Raw genomic sequence first — 21759 nt, 5'->3', positions numbered from 1 at the left:
ATCCTTTCAAACAGGTGACCAGCTGAAGCAAAATGGTTATTAAAAGCACTACAAATTTCAATTTTGTCTCGTATGGGACCAGAGGCTGTGAAAACTTGCTGGGGAAACGAGGGGGTGGAGTTTTGTTTCAAAGATTTCACCACTTTCCAGAAATTGGCTGGATTACCACCACTCTCCGATACACTTTTCTAACCAGAGATAGCCATCTATTTCTCAAATGTCTGAAGGACTGCCAGTAAGACATAGAATCAGTCATTCTAGCCTTAGCCCAAGGTACATTTCTTTCCTGTAATTCCTCAGACAATTCATGCATGAACCGAGGATTAGATTTTACTTTTATCCTTTGTTTTTTGTACGACGCATGTTTATCTGCAACAGAGTTAAACAGGGAAATAAAACAGTTAAGGGCCTGATGCAAGTCAGTGATAGTTGACATAACCCACCAGTCACTCAACCCCAGCTCAGACAAAAATATTTGCTCATTAAAATTCCTATAATTTCTTGTTGTAATAATGCGTGAGGGAGATTTAGGTAGTTTAACATCTCTTATACAGGCAATGGGACAATAGTCACTGAACTCATTAGCAAATATCCCATTGGCTGTAAACTTCTGAGGGGCATTCGTTAGAATAATATCTAAGACAGTCAATTGTTCAGGGTGTTTAAAGTTGAGGCGAGTTGGTTTAGTTATCAGCCGAGTTAGATTTAGTGCAGTACAAATATCTTTCCGCCTATCAGATACTGGCATCAACCAATCCAGATTAAGATCACCCACTACTAATAACTTGTGTAGTTTAACATGCAAAAAGAGATTGCCTCCTCTCCTGTCCAAGATATGGGCTATTTTCCCACATTGCATCCATAATATATGGCTAATACTGGGGGTATTATTATGAAGTCATATCTTATCTGGTTTAGCCTAAAGCCATACATCGACATGCATGATGTCAAAAACCATCTTAAAGGTCACACACACAAACACACACACCAACAATGCATAAAATGTAATTTGAGATATCACTCTTCCCACTGTCCACACTGCTCCTTTAAGTTAGCTAGCTAGTGAATTTTCTGCCCGGTCACTGCTTAGCTTTGCCTTATTTCTTCTGGGGATAACTTTTTAAACAATTAGAAAAGTCTGTCATCTGAAACATCAGTGTTTCAACTGACAGTGTCTGCCATTTACCTTTTCCCCATAGCTCTCTGAGCCGAGAGAGAGAAAGAGAGAGAGAGAGAGTGAGAAGGGAGAGGGGAGAAAGAGAGAGTGAGAGAGTGAGTGAGGAGAGAGGGAAGAGAGAGAGAGAGAAAGAGGGGGTGGGGGGGCGAGAGGGGGGAAGAGGAGAGATAGGGTAGGCAAGCAGGAACAACAACTGAATTGAGGATGGGGGGCGAGGCATTGTGCTGCATAATAATAATAAAATATACTGTATTCAGCTACTGTACACAGACCAATCACGAACCAAAAAGCAACTCCTACACCAGCAGTTTACACGATGCCATGATCTTTTGTGTCATGGTTTTATCATAACGGAAATTGAAAAATAATATATACAAAGTGAGCCTTACAGTAAATGTATCAGCTACAGTATATAATGTGACTGAACAACCCTATTATGTGGTTTGATTACATACAGTATCTCAACTGGACAACATATCAGTATGTTTGATATTGAGGTCTATAGTACATCTACATGATTTTTTTCTCTTAAATATATATCAAATATCTCAACCTTGTATCACAGATTATTGTGAAATTGACACGAATTCGTGACAGGCACACAATTTATCAATTTTTTTGTGCAGTACATAATTTTGTATACAGTGAATTTCAGTCAAAGATAAAGACAGTAGGTTACTTAAGACAGAAATGATAGGAGGGAGGTTGGTCAAGGAGGTTGAGTGTTTCAATCTCATCATGGACAACTTTAGCATTTTAGCTAATTAGCAACTTTGCAACTACTTACTACTTTTTAGCTACTTTGCAACTACTTAGCATGTTAGCTAACCCTTTCCCTAACCCTTTAACCTAATTCCTAACCCTAACCTTAACCCTTTAACTACTTAGCTAGCATGTTAACTAACCCTAACCTTAACCCCTAACCCCTAAACCTAACCCTAACCTTAACCCCTAGCCTAGCTAACATTAGCCACCTAGCTAGCCTAGGTAACGTAAACCACAGCAAATTGGAAATCATGTAATGTACACGAATGCGTTATGAACAGGGTGAGAGTAGATTTAATTTCTTCCCGGTACGTACCTCCTGTGTGTGCACGCGCGTGCACCAAAATAAATGTGTCGGCAGCAGAGCGGCCCAGTACAACAAATTGCCAGCCCCCTCCTATCCCCGCTAAACTAGAATCAGCAGGGGTCGGCAATAGGTTTGGCCTAGGGACAATTTTTTTCTCAGCTAATAGTCGGCAGAACAGAACATAATTGTAGGCCAATTCATATGCCTACACTACAAATTAAACACAATTTTAACACATCTGGTTAGTAGGCTATATAATCAGTTCAATGTCAATAACATATCCTAATATTTTCAATCTGATTACACTGATAAAATCGACAATGTCTATATTAAATTAGTTTTGTATATTCACTTGTGTGAAAAACAGCTTGCAATAAAGAGAAAATGTCGCTCTGAAAAAGTCTCAAAAGAAAGCTGAATAATGAAAGTAGAAGTTTCAGCGAACAATGGACAGAAATATTATTACCATATTTTTCCAATGCCAGACCAGAGTGTCTTGTTTGCAACGAAACGGTTGCTAATTGCAAATAATTAAATACTAGACATCCTTATGAATCTAAGCATGGCACTTTCAAAAGGTACCTTTCCACCTAGATAGAGGCTTGAACGACGCAGACAAATTTAACTCGTCCGTTGTTTAACCCAACAACAGAAGTGCTTCCCAAAAAGCTGCCTGGGTTTAATCATCTTCTCTTTACAGAAAGTGAAAATCTCAATTTATAGGGATAGAATAACAAAGTCCATTTTTTGTGGGCATTTTAAAGCTTGTTTCTAGCATAAGGCATCACGGAGTTAAGCATTCATAGAACGCTTTATATTATCTGGATACTTGTTATTTATTTCAAAATATAAAGCTAACAATAGGTATCCTTTTTGCCCTTTTCTTTAAGAAAGGTTATGGCATACCCTCACTCAATTTGAGCCCTGGTTTTAACCAAACACACCAAGCCCCTCTCAGACTATACGGAGTATTGGCGGATTTGGCTATACTGACAAATCTATGAATAGCATAATTGCGTCTGTCAAACAGGTAGGCCTACCTCTTGTTTTTTTGAATAGGAAGAAATAGGCACCAACAAAGCCTTGTTGTTGTTAGTGAAGTCGAAATAAAATGATAACAATTGCTTAAATGAGTTACTTTCAGCACCATTTGCTGTCCACCTCTGTTTGATTATGCCGCAGTCGCTCCAAAGCTGGTGTCTGCCTGTTAGCCTTTTCACTCTCTCTCCTCATTTATACGTTAATGATTTGAAAAGTCTATCTCGTGACATTTTAATACATTTGGTCTCCAGTTTATGGGCTACAGAAAACACCTCATAGGATACTACTCTTTCTACCGTAGGCTACATCATTTATGTTAAATTAATTTGATTGAGCGTTGGTGGAGCGTCGCAGCGCTGCATCTCTCCAACAGCACCCTGGTGAATGGAAAGAGACATCTGTTACACAAAACACCCGAAAGCGTAATGGTGATTGTCATTAGGCCAGAATGAATGCCTTCACTGCTGTCTCGGTTTCCGCCAATCATCTCTGCCGTGGCAAAATGTCAACGTTCTCGTTGAACCGCATCGCATTTTGGAGCCTATGCTATAACCACCTGTTTTTATGTTCATTCGCTCATTTTTCATGACTCTGACATGCAGTAATGATACATAATGGTGTAATAGCCTACAGTTTTCTTGACATTTTGTTTTCATTATTGTGATAGGCTCATGTTTTAACCGTATGGCATACCCCCACTACGGGACGCCGTATCGTACTGGACCATACTGCCTTCCTTTCACCCCTGGTTATGAACAGTGGTGTAGTGTTATCTGGAGAAGTGGGTATACTATAATTTTGCCCAAACATTTCTAAAAGGACTGCCCGGCGAAGGAAATGCGCCCTGTGTGAAAAATGATATGACAAACAGTGACATACACTCTGAATGGCCTAGAATGATCAATCCCATATTGGTCTTTCACAGTCAGGCCAACCCAAGATGTACTGTGAAAGTAGGCTAATAGTTGAAATGCATAAATGAGGCCGTCAACTGAGTCAAAAATGCAGAATTATTCATTTGGGGGGGGGGGTTTCGCTCTCAAAGTCACACTTTTTAATAGAAAAACAACTAAATATGATGTTGCAAGTCCATAACAATGCTTAAACCACACCAGGAGACCACTTTTGAGGTCTGGGAAAAATCTAACACGTTTTTATCTTTGAGCAGTAGTTACCCTTTAATTCAACTGTGCAGGCACCTAGCACTGTTTGGTTAGTGGTGTTTCTGTAGGGCACATGAGATTTGCAAAACAAATGGCCACTGGATTGATGCAAATAATAATTCTGCCAGGTAGGCATAGTTAACTTTGTAATTTAGCTAGTTAACATGTAGCCCTTTCCTGCAGTCAAATGAAATAGTGACCTCGTGGTGGGATGTTATTAATAATTAATGAACATTACTTCAAAGAATCCGCCAAAATTTCGGTGTTTTTATGTCAAACGGTTTTGTTATATTTCAGTCTTCTGTGATGTATATAAAGTGTAATATTGGGATGCAAACAAAAAAATGTAATACATTTCAACTTTATATCTGACATGGTACAAGTGTATTATTTTTTTAAAGCCTATAACCATGTGTGTGAGGTGTATACTTTTGTTTCAAAGTAGATTTGTTTAAGACTACCAAGAAACACTCTGTGTGACCCTGATTTAGCCCACTGCAGTAAATTAATTGAGAAGTTTTTTGGGAAAGCCTTTCCATCTAGGCCTTCAGAAGATGGCTAGGACTATCATTAGCATCCTTATATTTTTCCTGTTCCTTAATTGTTTGAAACCTGGACGTTTTACTAATAATCCTTATAATAATCTTAGTCAAATGACCAGACTTATTCCTCTTACTGTATCTGTGATGTAAGGTGTTGAGAAAAAGCAAGGCCAAGGATGTGTGTGTGTGTGTGCGTGTGCGTGTCTGCGTCTGTGCGTGTGCATGCGTGAATGTGTGTGTGTGTGTGTGTGTGTGTGTGATGGAGGACAGGGGATAAGGAGGAGGCGTGTGTTTCTCACTTACTTTCTGAGCCTGGTAGAAGGGGTCCAGATCCTCCAGTGGTGTCGCCACCATTCCAGGAGGGATGTCGCCGTAGATGAAGGGCAGATTCCGCCCAGACTCCAGGTCGCCGTTGGGCTTGGGTTTGTTGTCATCGTCGTCGTCACGGTGACTGCTGTCCTGTTTGGGCGGCGGTTTGTTCTTCTCCTCGTTGATACGGAGCTCGATGTTAGCCAATGATTCCGTGGTAAAATATTTGAAGCTGTTAGGTCCTGGTGGTGCCATAAGAGGTGCAGCCATGTTTTCATCCTGCAGCTACGTGGTCTTTAAGTATTGCACCATCCACTGTAAGCAGCTCTGGGAGGGGGCAAAAGATGGGGGGGGGGGGGCAAAAGAGAGCGAGTAAAAAAGAACAATGAGCCAAGAGAGCAGAGTTAGGAGGGTAGTAGAAGGTGCTCCACAAAGATGAATCAAGGTGAAAGCGAAAATCATAAGAGCATTTGAAGGGAATATGCACGAGAGCAAGTTAGACTGTGTAGAGAAGGGCTGTCCTATTGTTGTGATTTTCATGTGCTTTTCTTGAAAATACAAGGCATTAAATATTTAATGGTTAGGATTTTCTTTTTCTTTTTTTATATATCATAAATGTATATCATAATAGCAAGATGTAGTTGTATCTGTATGAACTGGATTTGGAGAAGTAATATGTAGCGTTACACTTTATGTACATCCAAGATGTACATAAACCCTAACCCCATTACTCTTGACCCAAGCAATATATAGGGAATAGGGTGCCATTTTGGACGTAACTACTCTCTCCCTGTTTGTATACAGTAAGGAAAAGCTCCAGAGCAAGAGAAGATCTTTCTAGTTCTGTCACAGCAGAGCAGCAGAGCAGCAGAGCAGCAGAGCAGCAGAGCCGTCGCAGAAATGGACCGGACTTGACGGAAGAAGAAAAAACACAGGATGTGTCCCAAATGGCACCCTATTCCCTACATAGTGCACTACTTTTGAACAGAGCTCTATGGGCCCTGGTCAAAAGTAGTGCACTATATACAGTGAGGGAAAAAAGTATTTGATCCCCTGCTGATTTTGTACGTTTTCCCACTGACAAAGACATGATCAGTCTATAATAACCTGGTGGCCAACTACAAGAAACGTCTGACCTCTGTGATTGCCAACAAGGGTTTTGCCACCAAGTACTAAGTCATGTTTTGCAGAGGGGTCAAATACTTATTTCCCTCATTAAAATGCAAATAAAGTTATAACATTTTTGACATGCGTTTTTCTGGATTTTTTTTATTTTATTCTGTCTCTCAGTTCAAATAAACCTAACATTAAAATTATAGACTGATCATTTCTTTGTCAGTGGGCAAATGTACAAAATCAGCAGGGGATCAAATACTTTTTTCCCTCACTGTAGGGACTAGGGTGCCATTTGGGACGGGACAACATACACTAACACTGAACAAGAGATAAGGGTTTAAAGGTGAGATCATCAAACTAAAAATGCCAACTAAAACATCAAATAACAATGCTGCTATTTTGAGAACACTACAGATGCAGAATGACAGAACAAATATGAATCAATGGCTTTCATGTATGATAGATATGACAAGTAGGTTAGATCACTGGTTGGATCCCAAATGGCAACCTATTCTCTAAATACAATAGTTTACATAACCCTATAGGCCCTGGTCAAAAGCAGTGTTTTATTACAATATATGATGTTGGCTCCATAAATATTGTATTGAAAGAAACTACTCATTAGCGTATTACTCACATAGATAGATTACGTGTGCTCTCTATCAATTGAAGATACTGATTGCATAACTTGCATAAAATGTGTGTTTGATTCATGCCTGGGATGTTTATTTATTTAGTTTAGTTTTTTAGGATCCCCATTAGCTACTGCACATGCAGCAGCTACTCTTCCTGGGGTCCACATAAAACGTACACATACATGATGAAGTAAAGAACAGTTATAGACAATGACATTAAATGAAATATATATACTGAACAAAAATATAAACATAACATGTAATGTGTGTAATGTGTTTGTCCCATGGTTGATGAGCTGAAATAAAAGATCCCAGAAATGTTCCATACACACAAAAAGCGTATTTCTCTCAAATGTTATGCACAAATTTGTTTACATCCCTGTTAGTGAGCATTTCTCCTTTGCCAAGATAATCCATCCACCTGACAGGTGTGGCATATCAAGAAGCTCATTAAACAGTATGATCATTACACAGGTGCACCTTGTGCTGGCGACAATAAAAGGCAGTTCGTCACACAACACAATGCCACAGATGTCTCAAGTTTTGAGGGAGAGCGCAATTGGCATGCTGACTGCAGGAATGTCATCCAGAGCTGTTGCCAGAGAATTTAATGTTAATTGCTCTACCATAAACCGCCTCTAACATCGTTTTAGTTCCGTATGGCTCAGTTTGTAGAGCATGCCACATGCAATGCCAGGGTTGTGGGTTCGATTCCCACGGGGGACCAGTATGGAAAAATATGAAAATGTATGCACTCACTACTGTAAATCGCTCAGGATAAGAGCGTATGATAAATTACATAAATGTAAATGTTTTCAAGAATTCGGCAGAATGCCCAACCGGCCTCACAACCGCATACCACGTGTAACCACGCCAGCCCAGGGACCTCCACATCCAGCTTCTTTACCTGTGGGATCGTCTGAGGCCAGCCACCCGGACAGCTGATGAAACTGTGGGTTTGCACAACCGAAGAATTTCTGCACAAACTGTCAGAAACCGTTTCAGGGAAGCTCATCTGCGTGCTCGTTGTCCTCACCAGGGTCTTGACCTGACTGCAGTTCAGCTTTGTCACTGGCTTCAGTGGGCAAATGCTCACCTTCGATGGTCACTGGCACACTGGAGAAGGGTGCTCTTCACGGATGAATCCCGGTTTCAACTGTACCGGGCAGATGGCAGACAGCGTGCATGGTGTCGTGTGGGCGAGCGGTTTGCTGATGTCAACGTTGTGAACTAAGTGCCCCATGGTGGCAGTGGGGTTATGGTATGGGCATGCATAAACTATGGACAACTAACACAATTGCATTTTATCGATGGCAATTTGAATGCACAGAGACACCATGACGAGATCCTGAGGCCCATTGTCGTGCCATTCATCCGCTGCCATAACCTCATGTTTCAACATGATAATGCATGGCTCCATGTTGCAAGGATATGTACACAATTCCTGGAAGCTGAAAATGTCCCAGTTATTCTATGGCCTGCATATTCAACAAACATGTCACCCATTGAGCATGATTGGGATGCTCTGGATCGACGTGTACGACAGCGTGTTCCAGTTCCAGCCAATATCCAGCAATTTCGCACAGCCATTGAAGAGGAGTGGGACAACATTCCAGAGTGAAGGAAAAGCAGTCAACAAGTGCTCAGCATATGTGGGAACTCCTTCAAGACTGTTGGAAAAGCATTCTAGGTGAAGTTGGTTGAGAGAATGTCAAGAGTGTGCAAAGCTGTCATTAAGGCAAAGGATGGCTATTTGAAGAATCTCAAATATAAAATATATTTTGATTTGTTTATCACTTTTTTGGTTACTATATGATTCCATATGTGTTATTTCATAGTTTTGATGTCTTCACTATTATTCTATAATGTAGAAAATAGTAAAAAATAAAGAAAAACCCTGGAATGAGTAGGTGTGTCCAAACTTTTGACTGGTACTGTATATATATATATATACATATATATATTGGAAAGACACTAAGAGACAGCAAAAATACTATTTACACACTATTCATACACTATTCATAGATTTTTTTAAATATTTGTATATACAGTTAAGTTAGATCTTTAGAAAGAGGCCTTCATAGTTCCAGGTAGAACCTTTTTGGTTCCGGGTAGAACCCTTGTGGTTCCAGGTAGAACCCTTTTGGGTTCCATGTAGGCCTCCTGTAGCTCAGTTGGTAGAGCATGGCACTTGCAACGCAGGGTTGTGGGTTCGATTCCCACGGGGGGCCAGTATGAGAAATGTATGCACTCACTAACTGTAAGTCGCTCTGGATAAGAGTGTCTGCTAAATGACTAAAATGTAAAAAAATATATAGAACCCTCTGTGGAAAGGATTCTGCCTGGAACAAAAAAGGTTATTCAAAGGGTTCTCCTATGGGGACAGCCGAAGAACCCTTTTAGGTTCTTGATAGCACCTTTTCTTCTAAGAGTGCAGTATAAAACACTAAAATTGTTTAGGTATGGCAAGCATAGAATTAGAATGCTTGCCATCTAATTCTATCATGGCAAGTTTTTCACTGTCACACTCCATGCTAACCATGCTTGGCCCAATGTATAAAATACAATAGTATTATGGTAATAGTACAGTAGTAAAGTAGTAGTATAGAAATGTGTCATGTCATGAATCTGTGCCAACAGAGGAAAAAAGAGACCTATCTGGCAACAGACCACAACAGACTATGGGATGTGGAACTGTAAGGAAACACCTTCCACTGACCTGCATTTCCTGCTGAGTCAGAGGATACACTGACACACTATAGTACAACACATCTTACCTAGAGCAGCACGATGCTTGGCCTACCATGCATAGGGTCCCCCTCGTAAACTAGGTTTTTAACCTCAAGGGTATTTTCCTGGTTAAATAAAGGTTAAATAAAATATCTATACAAAATGTTATGTTATGTTGTTATAAATGTTAATTATAAGTGCATTCATAGGGTGATGTTTACTATCACACATGGTGCCAGGCTGCTACACTTACTTTGACTATGTAGAGTAGACACTAACTTCACAGAGCTAAGGATGCTATATGGGATGATACGTGATCATAGGACGACATGGTTATCAATGTGTCTCAAATGGCACTCTATTCCCTTTATGGGGCTCTGGTCAAAAGTAGTCCAGCGCTTATAGGGCTCTGAAGACACTAAAACAGATGTCAGGGGGATGAATGACCCTCCCTGGCCTGAGAGCACACTGAGAGCATTCAGACACACACACACACACACACACACACACACACACACACACACACACACACACACAGAGAGAGAGAGAGATCCACAGAGGCCTCCACACCAAGAGCCTAATCAATGAAATGGAGTCAGAAGAGCAACACTTCACTCTGACAACACACTAATACACTACACAGTCTAATCCCACTAATAAACTACAGTCTAATCCCACTAATACACTACAGTCTAATCCCACTAATACACTACCGTCTAATCCCACTAATACACAACACAGTCTAATCCCACTAATACACTATCGTCTAATCCCACTAATACACAACACAGTCTAATCCCACTAATACACTACACAATCTAATCCCACTAATAAACTACACAGTTTAATCCCACTAATACACTAGAGTCTCATCCCACTAATAAACTACACAGTCTAATCCCACTAATACACTACACAGTCTAATCAAACTAATAAACTACAGTCTAATCCCACTAATACACTAGAGTCTCATCCCACTAATAAACGACACTGTCACGGACGTTTACGGAAGACTCGTGGAACCAAGGCGCAGCGTGTTAAGCGTACATACTTTATTTGTGTACACACACATGAACCAAAACAATAAACCAAACGATACGTGAAGTCCTAGGTTATACACAAAACCCTACGGAACAAGATCCCACAAATGACTAGTGAAAACAGGCTGCCTAAGTATGGTCCCCAATCAGAGACAACGAGCTACAGCTGCCTCTGATTGGGAACCACCCTGGCCAACATAGATCTAAACGATCTAGTAAAAAAACATAGAAAACTATAACATAGAAAATCCACACCCTGGCTCAACATTTAATAGTCCCCAGAGCCAGGGCGTGACAGACACAGTCCAATCCCACTAATACACTACACAGTCTAATCCCTCTAATACACTACCGTCTAATCCTACTAATACACTACACCATCTAATCCCACTAATACACTACACAGTCTAATCCCTCTAATACACTACCGTCTAATCCTACTAATACACTACACCATCTAATCACACTAATACACTACACAGTCTAATCCCTCTAATACACTACCGTCTAATCCTACTAATACACTACACCATCTAATCACACTAATACACTACACAGTCTAATCCCTCTAATACACTACCGTCTAATCCTACTAATACACTACACCATCTAATCACACTAATAAACTACACAGTCTAATCCCACAAAAAAAAACGACACAAATCCCACTAATACACTACATAGTCTAATCTCACTAATACACTACACAATCTAATGACGGTGTAGGCCGTCATTGTAAATAAGAATTTGTTCTTAACTGACTTGCCTAGTTAAATAAAGGTAAAATTACAACAACAAAACAATCCCACTAATAAACTACACAGTCTAATCCCACTAATACACTAGAGTCTCATCCCACTAATAAACTACACAGTCTAATCTTACTAATACACTACAGTCTAATCCCACTAATACACTACAGTCTAATCCCACTAATACACTAGAGTCTAATCCCACTAATACACTACACAGACTAATCCCACTAATACACTACAGTCTAATCCCACTAATACACTAGAGTCTCATCCCACTAATAAACTACACAGTCTAATCCCACTAATACAGTACACAGTCTAATCAAACTAATAAACTACAGTCTAATCCCACTAATACACTACACAGTCTAATCCCACTAATACACTACACAGTCTAATCCCACTAATACACTACAGTCTAATCCCACTAATACACTAGAGTCTAATCCCACTAATACACTACACAGTCTAATCCCACTAATACACTACAGTCTAATCCCACTAATACACTAGAGTCTAATCCCACTAATACACTACCGTCTAATCCTACTAATACATTACAGTCTAATCCCACTAATACACTAGAGTCTAATCCCACTAATACACTACACAGTCTAATCCCACTAATACACTACAGTCTAATCCCACTAATACACTAGAGTCTAATCCCACTAATACACTACACAGTCTAATCCCACTAATACACTACAGTCTAATCCCACTAATACACTACACAGTCTAATCCCACTAATACACTACAGTCTAATCCCACAAAAAAACTACACAGTCTAATCCCACTAATACACTACACAGTCTAATCCCAGTAGCTAATACACTACAGGAACTTTAATTTACATTCCCCATTACATTGGCATTGTTTTACATTAAGTATTGGTGGTTCCCAATACAGTATAACTGTAACTTTGCTTTCAATTTCATTGAGAAAATATCAATATACATTTTCATGAAAACTATTACAGACTACAAAGGGAAGCACAGCCGCGAGCTGCCCAGTGACACAAGCCTACCAGACGAGCTAAACCACTTCTATGCTCGCTTCGAGGCAAGCAACACTGAAGCATGCATGAGAGCACCAGCTGTTCCGGACGACTATGTGATCACGCTCTCCGTAGCCGATGTGAGTAAGACTTTTAAGCAGGTCAACATTCACAAGGCCGCAGGGCCAGACGGATTACCAGGACGTGTACTCCGAGCATGTGCTGACCAACTGGCAAGTGTCTTCACTGACATTTTCAACATGTCCCTGACTGAGTCTGTAATACCAACATGTTTCAAGCAGACCACCATAGTCCCCGTGCCCAAGAACTCTAAGATAACCTGCCTAAATGACTACCGACCCGTAGCACTGACGTCTGTAGCCATGAAGTGCTTTGAAAGACTGGTCATGGCTCACATCAACAGCATAATCCCAGAAACCCTAGACCCACTCCAATTTGCATACCGCCCCAACAGATCCACAGATGATTCAATCTCTATCGCACTCCACACTGCCCTTTCCCACCTGGACAAGAGGAACACCTACGTGAGAATGCTATTCATTGACTACAGCTCAGCATTCAACACCATAGTGCCCTCTAAGCTCATCACTAAGCTAAGGATCCTGGGACTAAACACCTCCCTCTGCAACTGGATCCTGGACTTCCTGACGGGCCGCCCCCAGGTGGTAAGGGTAGGTAACAACACATCTGCCACACTGATCCTCAACACGGGGGCCCCTCAGGGGTGCGTGCTCAGTCCCCTCCTGTACTCTCTGTTCACCCATGACTGCATGGCCAGGCACGACTCCAACACCATCATTAAGTTTGCCGACGACACAACAGTGGTAGGCCTGATCACCGACAACGATGAGACAGCCTATAGGGAGGAGGTCAGAGATCTGGCCGTGTGGTGCCAGGACAACAACCTCTCCCTCAACGTGACCAAGACAAAGGAGATGATTGTGGACTACAGGAAAAAAAAAGAGGACTGAGCACGCCCCCATTCTCATCGACGGGGCTGTAGTGGAACAGGTTGAGAGCTTCAAGTTCCTTGGTGTCCACATCACCAACGAACTATCATGGTCCAAACACACCAAGACAGTCGTGAAGAGGGCACGACAAAGCCTATTCCCCCTCAGGAGACTAAAAAGATTTGGCATGGGTCCTCAGATCCTCAAAAAATTCTACAGCTGCACCATCGAGAGCATCCTGACTGGTTGCATCACCGCCTGGTATGGCAACTGCTTGGCCTCTGACCGCAAGGCACTACAGAGGGTAGTGCGTACGGCCCAGTACATCACTGGGGCAAAGCTCCCTGCCATCCAGGACCTCTATACCAGGCGGTGTCAGAGGAAGGCCCTCAAAATTGTCAAAGACTCCAGCCACCCTAGTCATAGACTGTTCTCTCTGCTACCGCACGGCAAGCGGTACCGGAGTGCCAAGTCTAGGTCCAAAAGACTTCTCAACAGCTTCTACCCCAAGCCATAAGACTCCTGAACAGCTAATCATGGCTACCCGGACTATTTGCACTGCCCCCCCACCCCATCCTTTTTACGCTGCTGCTACTCTGTTAAGTATTTATGCATAGTCACTTTAACTCTACCCACATGTACATATTACCTCAACTACCTCAACTAGCCGGTGCCCCCGCACATTGACTCTGCAACGGTACCCCCTGTATATATAGCCTCCCTACTGTCACTTTATTTTACTGTATATATAGCCTCCCTACTGTCACTTTATTTTACTTCTGCTCTTTTTTCTCAACACTTTTTTTTGTTGTTGTTTTATTCTTACTTTTTTGTTTAAAATAAATGCACTGTTGGTTAAGGGCTGTAAGTAAGCATTTCACTGTAATGTCTGCACCTGTTGTATTCGGCGCATGTGACCAATAAAATTTGATTTGATTTGATTTGATTTGAATATTACAGCACAAATTCAGTTGCTGGTAGATCCATTTCCCATATCACCCTCACATAATCGGGTACTGCACATGACACACTAGTACATAATCATGTCGAGGCGTCTGTCAAAAGACAATTTCTAAATACGACCAAAATCACTGTTCAACAACATAAAATGTATCCCTATGATATGACTTCAGTCAGAGTGCAATTTCTTTCTCTCTCTCTCTGCACATGCACACACACAAACCAGCCCTCATCAATATTTGAAGTCAATATTCTCAACGTTTCTGTGACTCTAAAGCTCATGTCTCCAGGGAGGGTACTTCTGCTGCTGCCCATAGCAATATCAAGCTGTCCAGAGTACAGGTCTGATATACTCATATCAGGACAATTCACACATTCTACAAATTATACATTATTACATTTTAGTCATTTAGCAGACGCTCTTATCCAGAGCGACTTACAGTTAGTGAGTGCATACATTTTCATACTGGCCCCCCGTGGGAATCGAACCCACAACCCTGGCGTTGCAAGCGCCATGCTCTATCAACTGAGCTACACGGGATTACATTATACAGCCTACACATTCTGTAGAGGGTTGCATCTAACCTCTGAAACCATAAGGCCAGAGGAGGATGAGGCCTACCATTTATCATGTATAAACCTGCAAATATCGAAACATAGCGCTAACATATTGCAATGAATAACGTTGTATAAATCTCACGATTTCAAATTAAATATTAAATTCAAGGCGTGTCCTCACACTGAATGCTTGTCCACTGTAGAGCTTGTTGTATAACTGTGTTGTTATACATTCACACAATATAGCTAAATACAGGGATTGACAGCGTAATCAACCTTACAGGCAGCTCGAAACACTTCTAACAGGCTAGAATCGCAACAATATTGCAGCCTAAAAATCAGAGATTAGAAGAGAAAGAAGGGAAAACTGCATTCCAATCCTTTATCTCTCCCTCGTCTCGCGCTGCTCACGGGCGCTGTCCATTTCAGCACCAGACAGACAAGCGAGAGAGGTAAGCAAGAGTAGTTCCTCAAATATCCGGTAAAAAAAATAAATAAATAAAAATTGCCTTTTGAATGCGATATCAACATGCACACTATTTTTCTTTGATTGCTTTTACTCCGAAAAGTATTGCATTCGGGCGTTAAAGATAACAGGACAAGATATTTTGGGCAGAAATTGATTTAGGATGCAGGCCATGAGCCTATAGTCATAGGTTACATTAATACTAACAGGGATATGGGGCTGCAGGTGTCGGATAATCCGATAATGGTATATGTTCTGTTGATTAAACAAACACAAACAAGATCAAAATGCACATGATGGTTGTTTAGGCTACAGCGTTTATTTACCTAAGTAAATGTTACCACACTGGCTGATGTAAGATTAGGCTAGCATATGCATCAGCATAACGTGATAGCAAACATCCCGCATATTCTATTATTGCTTGGACCCAGTGGGACATAATACGAAATGAACCATTTTTCATTCATTTTGTTTGATCGGGTGGCGGTGCACCCGCCTAGTTTTATGTAACCATCTCAGACACAGCATTCAGAAAGCGCCATGCTGCTCTTACTGTTAACGACCGCGTCTCACAGGTAAACCGGTGGCCTTAATGTCCTTAGGCTACTTAATGACCTTACTTCACATAATGACAAACATTTTCCAAACATAGCCTAGGATACACATTCGGCAACATGGTATGATGGCAAATGGCAATCTATATTCTGTAACTCAGTGTGTTGTTGCACCAGAACCTGCCATATTCCTGGCAGTCGAGGGCCCTATCAATTTCAGGCAACTATTGTTTACTATAAACTCAATGACAGCAATCTACCTGCCAAAGACATGCACACTAATTTAGTGTATCGTTGTTATCTAATCTGATTTTCACAGGAGGAGCAATAGGCTAAACACTGTCAATCGAGTATTGCTGAATGGTGTATTTGTTTTGATGTATAACAAACGTGTCTGTTTTTATATCGATCATTCTACCGTTGCCAATCGTATCACAAAGTCGGTTTGTAGACTTACATAATAAGACAAATTAACCATCGTGCACAGATATTGTAATGCACACGTTTAGCAGCAGCCTACCCACGAGTGCGGCCCATCACAGCCTAGGAAACACAGCGAAATGCTGCAATGGGTGGTTTCTATGTTAAGCTTTTAGGCGGTTAGGTTTTTCCACTCGGCAAAATATCCCATCTCGAACACATTATCCTACCTTGTCGCCATCAACATAGTAGACTCAGAAAAAATATATAGTTCTCCATCCTTGTCTCCAATAATTCAATGTTTGTAGGATATTCTGAGCGTTTTACGCGCTGCCCAGTCCTAAAATTGGCTCCAATTGAAGGAAGGAGATATGTAGGCTACCACACCCGTAAAGCCTTGTCGACCACCAGATCGATACCAGGGTATGTGTATGCAACGAAATTACAATGGTTATAAGATTCTTGCTTTGATGATCAATTTTGAGATGAAAGGTGGATGAAAAAGTGTCGTGAAGGATAGCAGCACCGTTTCAAAGGCTCTGGCACCAAAAAACACACCCCCTACATGTTAGAATAGGCTAGAATAGATGGATGAGCATTTTTTGGGGATGGTGGGGGAGAGAATGATCACATTAGGCAACTGGCACTCATCCCTTAGGCCAATATTTGCAGCGTGTCATAACTATCACGAAATGAAATACCATTTCAGCACAAAATCATTCATTTTCGTTTGATAATCATACTTTTAAAATAATTAAATCGTTGAATTTTTGAAGCTGTCAAAATTGGGGCCATCGTCTTCTCCTTATAATTTGTCCTATTTGTCTAAACAATATTATGGCTAGCTCAGTGAAGGATATTAGCAAAATGTCGATTAAGCTTAAATATAACGGGAATCAGGTTGAGGGTAAGGCAGGCAGCCAATTCAAGCCAAAAAAGATGCTGGGCAGAGAGCGGCTCTGCGACATTTTTATCAGGTTATTGAAGACTATACAAACAACCGATTCCTCAAAACATGCAACCATTTTAGAAAAAGCTAAGAATTTACCTACTTTCTAAGCATTACAAGGAACCCAGAAAGGCGTTGCTGGACTGCAGATGTCGAAAAGATTCGGGAGAAACTGCGGTTGTCGTCATATTGTTGCTGCTACCTTCCCTCTTAGTGCCCTGGCTGCATTATTGATGACTCTCAACAGAAATGTAAGGGAGTGTCGGCAAATGCATTTTACTGAAGAAATCAGTGACCACCACTACAATTCATTTGTGCGTCAAAGATAGGCCTACATGTTAACAAAATAAAGAGGTCAAATACCTCGACAAGAGCTGAAATAGTTAAAAAATTCTAGCCTGTAGGGCGTTCAGCACAGGCACAGCAATTGAACGAGCCATATCAGCTGCCCATGGTGGACCACTTTTTCCAGTCTTGTAAGATTTGTGATGGATGATATGCTGTTTAGGCTACTGTAGACCTACATCATGGCCAATATAGCCTAATGAGTTGTTTGCATACAATAATGTTTTATTTACTGTGTGTAAGTGATCATTAGGCTATTGATGTGGGCTACAATGATGACATAAGACACTGAGGAAATTGGGCCTAAAATTCGTTGCAAATAATGATATGCAAAATCTGAAATGATATTGTAGCCTATGATAGCCGATATCAGCATTATCCCAGTCCCTAGCTACTGACAAGTGACCTCACACATACCCTACAGTAAAAATTACGTCACAAAGCCGACACCTCTGCTTTGGAACAATAAATGAATGAATCAATCAATGATTGGAGGAGATCCACCAGTCCACCTACATTTTCCTCACATAAAGATGGACTTTAAGGCATTTGGAATCTTTTTACAATGTGCCCTGTCCATAAGTGTATTGTTATCTGAAGTTTCAGCACAAGGAAGTAAGTCCTAGACCAAATGTATCATGAAAAGACTTGTGCGCAACGAGTAGGTATATAGGCCTACGCTTTGCAGGTGGAGCGCGAGCTAAATGTTGCCAATAAGCGATGACGCCTAAATTGAATCTAGTTTACTGAGCGAGGCTTGCGCTACCCGTGCTGGCACATGCGCCGATTAAATAACCCGCTGGAACGCATATTAAGCCGTTCACATGTCCTAATAATTCGAAAGATTGCTCAGAAAACCAGTGTTTTTAATAAGCTTATGCTTACTTCGATTTTGACCTTACGCCGATTAAGTTAATCAGAGTAAGGTGTTTACTTTTGCCATACTCGGCCTACTGCGATAATCCGTTTCATATCTAATTATTAGTGTGCATGCTTGACCAGCATAACTTTCAACTGAAACTTCAATTTACATTCTACATTTCCATTATTCTGCGTTGGTGATGATAGCATGCGGACAGCGGCCGTTGGCGGACGCTCCAGGAGGTTCACGTGTTGTTGGAGGGCGCAATGCACCTTTGGGTGCATGGCCTTGGCAGGTCAGTGTGCAGGTGATGTCCTGGCACCTCTGTGGCGGGACCATCCTCAACCGCCTCTGGGTGCTCACCGCTGCACACTGCTTCACTGTCGTTCCGTGAGTCATCTAATTTATATAACCAACAATAAATAAATGACAAGAATAGCCTATATTAACTCTACATAGGCTACCCAGCCATCACCATGCCTAATGATACAGGCAAAAAGATCATACCAGACAGGTGAACAGGTAGGCTACAATCACTTGAGATACATCATTGAAAGTGTCACTGATAAAACATTTTCTTCAATTGCTTAAAGGCCTAATAAGACAAAACGATTTAACTTAGAAATGACTTTGCAGTGACAGATACATACTCTCTCATCCTTTAATATTGCCTTTTTCCTCCTAGTCATTAAACACTGGAAAAAGCTGCTGACACTCTTCTGCTCAAAATAATAATTTCTGTTGTTCACCCCCAACCGCTTTTGCTGCACCCAGACCTCATAGGATGTCCAGTCTGCGCGTGGTGTCAGGACTGAACGTGCTAACAGAACCAGGGCGGTACTCCCAGCGCCGCTATGTTGTGGAGGTCAGAGCTCATGAGAAGTTTGACCACCCCAGCTACTCCAACGATATAGCTCTTCTGCGTCTCAGCTCTCCACTGGAGTACACAGACTTTGTCCAGCCTGTCTGTACAGTGGAAGACGAGATGGAGGAATTCAACTTAAACCTCAACCAGTGTTTCATCAGTGGTTGGGGCAGCACTTATTTCAAAGGTTTGTTTGGGAACTATTAGGAAATGACAATACAATATGATAAAATACAACCGTTATTAATCAAACTGTAACATCGGAAATCGGCCTCCTGCTCTGCTCTCAACCCCCCGTATAACACAAACACATCCACTTGAGAGGACCAAAGGGTAAGCCACAGTGCAGCTCCCCGGGACGAAGAGCAGTTTAGGGGTTAAGAACCTTAGCCTGGGTACCAGTTTGTTTGTGCCATCACGCCACTCCTTGCCACTTCTTGTCATGCATGACAAGGAGTTGACATGATTGCACAACCATTTCTGGGACCAGGCTATAAGGGTATAACAGTGCTGAATGTTGAATTTAGCAGGAGATGAATACAGCATGTGTGTCTGGTCTCGCTTTAGGAAAGCCAATGGACACACTGCAAGAAGCTGAGGTGGAGCTGATTGAGCAAAATATTTGTAACCGGATCGACTGGTACAACGGTTACATCAAGAATGGTATGATCTGTGCTGGCTCTGAGACCGGGGTGGTTGACACATGTCAGGTGAGGTGGCCATCGTGGCTGTGTCCCAAATGGCACCCTATTCCCTTTATAGTGCACTACTTTTGACCAGAGCTCATGGAAAATAGGGTGCCATTTGGGACATAGCCCATTAGAATAAAGTTGTGTTCTCCATGATAATAGCTACCATAAACACACTCTGTTGTTCACTACATTATGAAGGGAGACAGTGGAGGCCCACTCCAGTGCTTCAGTGAGGATCAGGAGAAATTCTACATTGTTGGCGTGACAAGTTTTGGGGATGCCTGCGGATTGCCTAAAAGACCCGGAGTGTATGCTAGGGCCAGCAAGTACTCAGCCTGGCTGAAGACAACTCAGTCAAGATCATTGTCAGCCGTCTGTCGGCTAGATAACAGATTCATCTTAGTCATGTCCAGTGTAGTTTCTATGCTTATCTGAATGAGGTGAACTGCTGAATCTGGTCCAATGTTTGACATCAACTACTCTCCCATGGATGGTCATTACATTTTGGTGTGTTGATGATTTTACGTTGTCAATAGTTTTCTGTCACTTCTCAGGAGTAGCCTAAATAAACTTGGGTCATATTATTCAAAGGCTCTGTAGGCTATATTTGATGGGTCATTTCAACAATTTAATTATTTTTGAAGGATAAACCTGTGAAATGCCATAAGGCATTGGTTCCACTGTCTTACTTTATCAAAGTAACCCATAAAAACATTAGCTAGGCCTTAAGGAACATGAAATTAAATGTTGTAGCATACTTCTCTCAAGGAATTATATTCCTTGAGAGAATTATATATTAATATATTCCTTAGGCCTACTAGCCTACTTATATAGGTAACTTTTTGATCTCACAGGTTCAACCACTGAGCAGTGGCGGTTTGCCCACTAGGGCGTTAGGGGCGGCGCCCCGCTTGTGATTGGTCCCAAATTAAAGTACAAATATTTTTTATACAAAATATAATATATACACAGTACCAGTCAAAAGTTTGGACACACCTACTTATTCAAGGGTTTTTCTTTATTTTTACTATTTTCTACATTGTAGAATAATAGTGAAGACATCAAAACTATGAAATAACACATATATAAGTGTTAAACAAATCAAAATATATTTTATATTTGTGATTCTTCAAATAGCCACCCTTTGCCTTGATGACAACTTTGCACACTCTTGACATTCTCTCAACCAGCTTCATGAGGTAGTCACCTGGAATGCATTTCAATTATCAGGTGTGCCTTCCTAAAAGTTAATTTGTGGAATTTATTTCCTTCATAATGCATTTGAGCCAATCAGTGGTGTTGTGACAAGATAGGGGGGGTATACAGAAGATAGCCCTATTTGGTAAAAGACCAAGTCCATATTATGGCAAGAACAGCTCAAATAAGCAAAGAGAAACGACAGTCCATCATTACTTTAAAACATGAAGGTCAGTCAATACGGAACATTTCAAGAACTTTGAAAGTTTCTTCAAGTGCAGTCGCAAAAACTCTCATGATGACTGCCACAGGAAAGGAAGACCCAGAATTACCTCTGCTGCA

At 41.2% G+C, this 21759-nt stretch overlaps 2 protein-coding genes across 7 annotated transcripts in view; one reads left to right on the top strand and one right to left on the bottom strand.

The window, feature by feature from the left end:
• Positions 1-17678, bottom strand: part of scn8aa (sodium channel, voltage gated, type VIII, alpha subunit a) — a 136332-nt gene extending 118654 nt beyond the window's left edge. For all 6 annotated transcript variants that reach the window (XM_041845459.2, XM_041845460.2, XM_041845463.2 and 3 more), the window contains exons 1-2: positions 17560-17678; positions 5299-5631 (exon numbers count right to left, since the gene is read on the bottom strand). In XM_041845459.2, coding sequence (XP_041701393.1) covers positions 5299-5574 — 276 coding nt within the window. In that variant the 5' untranslated portion in view covers positions 5575-5631; positions 17560-17678. The remainder of the gene's footprint in view (positions 1-5298; positions 5632-17559) is intronic.
• Positions 17679-18308: 630 nt separating this feature from the next.
• LOC121537852 (transmembrane protease serine 12) lies at positions 18309-20804 on the top strand. Its single transcript, XM_041845458.1, has 5 exons — positions 18309-18416; positions 18870-19053; positions 19438-19715; positions 20096-20238; positions 20419-20804. Exons 1-5 carry the CDS (start codon positions 18335-18337, stop codon positions 20653-20655), a joined length of 924 nt encoding a protein of 307 aa, XP_041701392.1. The 5' UTR covers positions 18309-18334; the 3' UTR covers positions 20656-20804.
• Positions 20805-21759: the final 955 nt, after the last annotated feature.

This window comes from Coregonus clupeaformis, chromosome 24 (assembly GCF_020615455.1).
Source record: "Coregonus clupeaformis isolate EN_2021a chromosome 24, ASM2061545v1, whole genome shotgun sequence".
NCBI classification, from domain to species: domain Eukaryota; kingdom Metazoa; phylum Chordata; class Actinopteri; order Salmoniformes; family Salmonidae; genus Coregonus; species Coregonus clupeaformis.
The sequence above is the reverse complement of the archived record's forward strand: the minus strand, read 5'-3'. Positions and strand labels throughout refer to the sequence as shown.